We start from the raw sequence: 7,501 nt of genomic DNA, 5'->3' as shown, positions 1-7,501 counted from the left end.
TTTTAATTGGAGTTAAAATATTTTAAGCATTTTAGTCCAAAAGTATCAAATTGAAACATTTTAGAAGAAATCAAAATTTTAAAATTATATAAGATTGAATTATAAGCATCAAGTTTGTGATTATTTCAATTTGGTTCATTTAGATTTCAAGCTTTCAACTGTCAAGAATCAAAATAAGAAATTTAAACTAAATCAAACCCTTATTTTATCAAATTTTTAAATGAAATCAATCATATTGTTTTAAAAATACTCAAATCACACAGCAAAAATTAAATCTAAAATCTCATTATTTCAAAATCCCCTTTTTACTAATTTAAGATCTCATTGACCCATTTTGTATACCAAAGAATCTCAACCAATTATTTTTTTTTTTTTGGGCTTGAATATTTTTGGGTTAGGCTTGAGATAAGATTTCAAAATGGATGTCCCCCTAATTTATTTTCATATTCATCCTTGAAATTCTATCTTAATGTTAAAAAGTTAACCTAAATCTTTAGGGTTTAGATTCAACTCTTATTAGATGTTTACTTAAATTTTATTTTGGTGCTTTGATTAGTTCATTCATTAGATACTTTTAAGAATTAATAGTTATTATATTATTTAGCATAATTTATAAATAAATTATATGTTGATAATTAAATTATAAATTTTATTTGTATGCATATATAAAAATATTTTTATAAAAAAATATTTTCACATTTTTTTAAAATAAGATACTTACCAATTTATAAAAAAAAAAAAAAAACTCCATGCTACTAATTTATTGAAATTAAATTGTGTCAAGTAGCATTAAAATTATAGAATTTCTCTCATAAATCCAAATTAAGGAAGAAGATGAAAAGAAAAAGGAAAGAAGGGTACTTTGGTAATTTGATTACTCATTTAAATAAACAATAAGATTTTTCAGAAAATTCCAGAGAGATTGAGAATCCCGACAGACATAGTTTAATGATCGAATTGAATCGTTCACGGCTCTCCAGAAACAAAATCTAGGGAGGCAACCAGGAATCCTAAATCGATTTACAACCAAAGCAGTAAGATACCCCATCTACTTCTTTCCTTTTCCTGTGTAAATTTCTCTTTGAAATCTCTCAATTTATCCTGCTTGAAGTAGTTAAATCGACTCTGAAACAACCTAGTTCCTGTTTCTTTTTTCTGTATTGAAATGATGGATATTTGAAAAGCATTGGGTCTTTTAGATCTGGGTTTTTGTGATCAGGCAGTTTCAAAAATTATTGGTGTCATGTTTTGAACTAAAAAAAAAGTGATCTTGATGAAGTGTTGATGGGGTTATGAATTTTATCTGGGTTGTAATGATGGGTTTTGCTCCTTTGATTGAATAAAGTAAAAAAGAGAGAGTTGAAGGTGATTTATATATTAGTTAGTAGAGATGGGGAAGCCATTATTTTATGAGATATTGGAAAAACCAGCAACAAGTTGTATGATAGGAATATGTAGTGCAATATGGTTTTACATACAGAAGAAAAACATTGGTTATCAGCATGTGGGTTTAAGCTATGAAACTGCGGCTGAAGGGCACCATTGGAGGATAATTACTTCAGCTTTTTCACATATAAGTGTTATTCATCTTGTTTTCAATATGAGCGCCCTTTGGAGTCTTGGGGTTGTAGAACAATTAGGGCATTTGGGTCTTGGAATGGCGTATTATCTTCAGTATACACTTGTTTTGGTTGTATTATCGGGGTTGCTTGTGTTGGGAATGTACCATTTCTTAATTCAGCGGTTTAAGGTTGAGTATTTCCGGCGAGTGACTGCTGTTGGGTATTCTTGTGTTGTTTTTGGTTGGATGACGATTTTGTCTGTGAAGCAACCTTCATCAAAGTTGGATCTTTTTGGATTCCTTTCACTTCCTATTAGTTTTGCACCTTTTGAGTCATTGATTTTTACTTCAATCATTGTTCCACAGGCAAGTTTTCTCGGACATTTATCTGGAATTATTGTGGGGTATGCTATAGCTTGGGGTTTGATTCATGGGATGACTAATTATTGGGCAGTTTCTATGCTGGGATGGATTGCGGTTGCTTTTGTATTCAGTTTGAAGCGTTCCGGTGCATATGATTTCAATTTTCTCGAGATTGAATCTGTTACAGATCCTTCATTGCGTTCTGTGCGGTTTATAGGAAATGCTAGAACCTTGCAGATGAGTACAATTCCAGTTGAAGGTGTTGAAATTGTCTAGTTCCTTTGTTATAATGATGCCAATATATGTAAGATGTCAGTCTGGACTCTTGAGTCACCCCTTGACAATACTTTGTGATATGCTTTGTTGGGCCATACAGTAATTTGGAATTTGGAACAACTGGGATATTTCTGATCCGTTGCTTTCCTCTGCTGCAATCACAAATGTCCCCAGGTGGCCAGGTCTACTTTTAAACTTAGAAAGATGTTACATCAATTTCTTCACTGCCCGGTGTGGGTTGCAAGTTACTGATCATCATTGCTCACTTATGCATCATTATTGTTCTTTACCTGGTAGCATAAACTTTAAATAGTTTCTAGATTGTTCTACCATTCTTTTGGGAAATGGTGAAAAAATTTGTTTATGATGTTGAAAGTTCAAATTCATCGACATTTATATAACTATTGAGTAACTTGATGAAGAAAAAACTATGTATTTCTGTAAATTTTGTTTTCTAGGTTCAGTTAAATCTTAAATCTGGAGTTATGCGGGTTGCAAATAGTTGCTGGGACTTGTGACTTTGGATATTGAATCAATAGAGTACAGAAACCTTGCTTTTTCGTGTAACAGATGCGAATTTTGTTTTGTTAGTAGGCTGAAAATGGCTGCAAATTTTACAGAAGGGTGATCTTATATAACTAAATCAAATGGTGTAAAGGGGGAATTGCTTAAAATAAAAGTTTACTCTTGTTATAGCGGTTAAAGTGCAAGGGAAAACTTGATGTTGAGGTTACAATGCATGATGTAATCTGCTGCTTATAATTTATTGTTGCAGCCTTTACCCTCTCAGCCGGTCCTTATGAAAAACATTTTTACAAGGGGATTCGAGGGTTCTTTTCAATATTCCCCCATTTTCTTTAAGGGGCCAAGGGTTTTTGGATTTTTCTTATATATCCGTTCTCTGAGTCGGTTTTAAAAAAGTTTATTTACGTTAGATTCGAGTCAATTCAAAAAAATTTGTTTCCGTTAAATTCATGAAAAATCATCTTAGAAATATCCCTACCTCCTTTTCCTGAAAGGAAGAACATGAGATTGTTCTTATAAGTTAAAAGTCCAGTTCCAGAAGGGTAGTTGTTTAGTTCAATCTGTGAACCTTAACTTTGATTTTGACAGCTATTATGAATGGATAACCAAAGATGTTTACATACAATGGTCACAAATATCATGCCTATAAATTTCATCTTTATAATAAAATACTAATAATATAACTTTCATTTGGAACAATGGAATGCACAAACTTCTAGATGATTAGAACTGATGATTTTTTAAATCTAAGTAGCAAATCATGTAAGTGAAAAAGTAATTCTATAAAAAACTGGCATATAATTTGGGTGCAAAATTTAGCAAACATCAACAGCTCTTGCAGAAGAAACACTAATAGACACTGTCGATGCATGTTTCCTCGACTCAAAAAGTTATGTTCAAGTCCAACTCTCTATCCATACATACATACGTATGTACGTATATATGTATGTATACATGTTGCATGCATGCATGTATGTATAGAGAACACAATGTTAGCAACTAGCGAGCATACATAACCGTGGATAACGAGCGTAATTGTTTTCTCTTTGAACAAGTTGGATGATAAGCATACACGAGTAGAAAGAATGCTCACCATAAAGTTAAAAATTGGTTTGTAGACAGCAATATTGATACAAATCATACATGATTAATTTAACCATAAACTGAAAGAAAATACAAAATCTATCACTAAATTATAATAAATGGGATAGTCGAATGACTACGCCGTGTGTCACCAAAAGATTGCATGCCGACAAATCTTAAAAGAATTGAAAATTAAAGCTTCTGCAAACAACAATGTGTACAGTCATCAAGAGCATCTGATTGATCTGCAAAATTTTAGTTTCTTGAGTTATATAATACTCTAAACATGGAATATGTGCAGTTTTAAGAGCAATTATTGTACTGTAACATGTTTATTTATTCTTAAACCAACGAGTATAAGGCTTTGCCTGGGAGGCAGGATGGAAATGAGTGAAGATGAAAAACTTGTTACTCAAATTGTTAAAATTCATAATCACTTTCCTACTTTGTAGCTTAACCATTAGATTAACATATTTTCCATCATTCCTACCAAGCAAAGCCTAAGAGATGGATAAAATCATTTGGGGGCATGAAATATGGGAAGGCACATAAACTAGACTGATCAACAGTTATTTAGTACAAACCACCAATTTTCTTCACAAAGCAGAAACCATATTTGACAAACTGAAAAAAATAAAGCATAGAAAATCAAATGAATGGCTACTTTAATCCGTATATCTTTTGGAAAGTTTCAGAAGGATGATTAATTGAAAACATCACTAAACTTGTTAGTCTAACAAGCAGATTATTTGAAAATTCTAATATGGCTTTGATATTGTTGATTGAGGAAATGGTGTCGTAAACATCAAGAAGCCAATGGTGATAACCTCAAGCAAGTTGTGTGCAATTAACTGCAAAAAGAAAGGAACTTGGCAACAAAACCAAAGAAATATGGATGGTAACAAGGGGTTCAAGTTTTGGCAAAACCTGGAAAAATGAAAGTTGATATCCGGACCCTTGAATATTACCAACAAACCTTGATGTTCTTTTAAAATGTGTTCCACAAGCTCGGTTTCAAGTAGAACCAGACATAACAAAATATTCAAATCTTCATCTCATTCAACTTCGGAAATCTTTAACTGTGAGCAAGATATGAAAGCTTACCATTTCTTAACATCTCCATCACTTTCATCATGACCGGCAGTGCCATTAACATGGGTTGAAGTAGAGACTGAATCACTTTCTTGTGCTCCTGGATGAAGAAGATGAGAAAATCCCTGTCCAAGTGACTTCCATAAACGAGTTGGCAGTGATGCCTGCAAATTCCCACTGCTCCCACCTGAAGATGGTTCGATCAGCTGAGCTGAATCAGGGTTCAGTTCGGAGAACCGTACAGCTCCTAAGAGTTGCTCAGGAAGCTCAGATTCAGTTTGACTCTCAATAAGAAAAGCCAGGTCAACTGTCAGAGTTGTGATGTAACCAAATGCCAGATGAACAATTGCACTTGCAACCATGGAAGATCCAATATCAATATCAACTTCAAAAAAATTTTCAGATATACAATGCTTGCAAGAAAGGGCACGTCCAATGATGCATATTGCTTGCTCTCCAACTGCTTTTCTAACAATCCATGGGCCTTTGACAATGTTTGCAATCAATTTAAGCCTCGTATTTCTAAACACATCATCACCTTTCAGGAACTGGTCAATCAAAGAACCATCTGGAATAGGCTCTGTCGCTACAAAATAAGCTACAGCACTATAGTTATCCTTAGTTGGGACCTGAAGATTAAATGCCCAAATGAAAGGCTTATCACCCGTTGGAAAGGCATCATCAACAACCTTCCTAACACGACTATTATGATGGCTCAAGATGTCCCCTAGCTTTGTGGAAGCTTTAATCCAGTCAAAGCCGAGAGACTTTAGCAGATATTTACCACCAGGAATTTTAACCTTGGTTGACAAGTACTCTGGACCCCTTACCATGAAGCTGTCACCAGGTGGGCATGCCCAACCATTTGGACAGTTATCTGGTTCCAGTAGTGGAACCGCTCCCTCTGATCTCACTCTCTGTATCCATTCAGGCTCATTGCTACTATTGGCACCAGCCATGTGTCCTGTTAGCATAAACATACAAGAAATCACAGTGAGATATGAGATGATGACGCAACAAAATTAGAGACTTATATTGCTACACCATTCTAGTATCTGAAAGACAACAAAAATCACCACATTCTTACCAAAGTATCAGAGCACATCTTCACGATCTAAGTCGAGATTATAATAAAATAAGCCAGAAAAATGATTAGCACTATCCAATAATGGCACTACAGCAAGATAATATTTCACAAATGCAAAGCCAAATAAGTTCAGACACAGAACAAACATCCTATGGAATAAATTATGAGTTCCTTGTTAGCTACGATCCCACCTAAAAATCTCCACCTGTGACAACATTATAAAACTCTCCCTTTGGAAAGGTCTTTTAGTATATTGTAAATTATTTTAAACATGAATAAAAAAAAAATCATCTATCTAGTCCACGTCCGTGGCATCTTACATAATGTCCAGTCTCATAGTAGATTTTTATAAGCTCCAGGGATAGTCAAAGCCAAATTTCTTATCTACTGACAAACTGGGTTATTTGCCCACAGCCTTATTTTGAAGATTTACAAAAGAACAAAGAAAAGAACAACTACTTACCTTGAACAAGTGATCAATCCAATATGATAGTCTGTGCCTCATTCATTAGCATCAAAATTACATTATTCAACATCCGGAAAGAACAGGGATATTGATACACCAAATAGAAAGAATCTTAACACACAAGCAAAAAAATACTATGCTGAAAATCCAGAAAAAAAGTATACATATAGAAATAATAATAAAAAAAAGTACACAAAAGCAATTCCAGAAGTCCAACATAATCAGTAATTTTCTTTCTAAGCATCTGTTTGTTTCACAGAAAAAACCGGGAAACCTTTCTGGGAAATCATTTTTTTTTTCGAGATTTCTTAAATAAGTCAAATCATCTATTCCCAAGTCTACTTTGTGGTCTTGAATTATAACACAGAAAAAAAAAAGCTGATTAAGTACAAATACAAATAAGTATATCTTATAATTCAATAAAAACAACCATTGAACAAACTCACAAAGAAAAACCAAAAAACAAAAATTACGAGAAAAAATTCCACATATTACCAAAGAGAAAACATACCAATCAAACTATAGTTGATTGCTAATTGAGCCAAAAAAACAATAAAAATAACTTCATTGAGAGCTAATTGAGCCAAAAGAACAACAAAAGTAACCTCATTTAAAAAATGAAGGAAAAACTAAATGCTAAAGAGGAAAACAATCTGAATTATAATAATTAAGCTGAAGAAAAGGAGAAGAACAAAAAAAATCTAACCTTTAAATGGAGGGAAGGGATTTAAAGCAATCGAGAGTGGTTAGAAAACCCTAATTACAAAAAAAATTGAGATCCGAGATAGTAAATTGGGGTTTTATTTTTGTGAGTAAAAGAGAGGGAAGCTCCAAACAGGAACTTTCTTCATTTCTTTTTTTTATTGAGGTAATTGCTTGCTTTATTCGTTTGAAAAGCCAACCGGATATGACAAAGCGTATGATCATGGAATTGTACCTCTTCAGCCGGTAAACGGTAACAGTCCAGCTTTGATCAGTTGACACTTCTAAAAATGAAGTCAAGTCTGCTTCCAGTCTGATTCATCTATTTAAGCTCGTTTTTATAGAA

General features: G+C 33.4%; 1 protein-coding gene and 1 pseudogene across 6 annotated transcripts; one reads left to right on the top strand and one right to left on the bottom strand.

Annotated features, from left to right (window-relative positions):
• Positions 1-875: 875 nt before the first annotated feature.
• On the top strand, positions 876-2,645 carry LOC111307741 (RHOMBOID-like protein 13 pseudogene; annotated as a pseudogene). The gene has a single exon (XR_016331939.1). The product of XR_016331939.1 is annotated as an RHOMBOID-like protein 13 pseudogene (transcript).
• Positions 2,646-3,794: 1,149 nt separating this feature from the next.
• On the bottom strand, positions 3,795-7,319 carry LOC111307740 (ENHANCED DISEASE RESISTANCE-like protein (DUF1336)). Of its 5 annotated transcripts, XM_022905894.2 has the most exons (3): positions 7,160-7,319; positions 4,913-5,864; positions 3,795-4,053 (listed from the first exon to the last, which is right to left on the bottom strand). In XM_022905894.2, coding segments are annotated over exons 2-3 (948 nt in total). In that variant the 5' UTR covers positions 5,860-5,864; positions 7,160-7,319; the 3' UTR covers positions 3,795-4,052. The 5 variants fall into 5 exon arrangements, 4 of the variants coding, with proteins under 4 accessions (XP_022761629.2, XP_089607658.1, XP_089607659.1 ...); XM_089751532.1 differs by lacking the exon at positions 7,160-7,319 and having other exon boundaries at positions 4,913-5,880; XR_016331938.1 differs by lacking the exons at positions 3,795-4,053; positions 7,160-7,319 and adding an exon at positions 4,457-4,659 and having other exon boundaries at positions 4,736-5,880.
• Positions 7,320-7,501: the final 182 nt, after the last annotated feature.

This window comes from Durio zibethinus, chromosome 22, assembly GCF_047325235.1.
Source record: "Durio zibethinus cultivar Kanyao isolate XHJ-2024 chromosome 22, ASM4732523v1, whole genome shotgun sequence".
NCBI lineage: Eukaryota > Viridiplantae > Streptophyta > Magnoliopsida > Malvales > Malvaceae > Durio > Durio zibethinus.
This window is presented reverse-complemented; position numbering and strand designations above follow the sequence as displayed.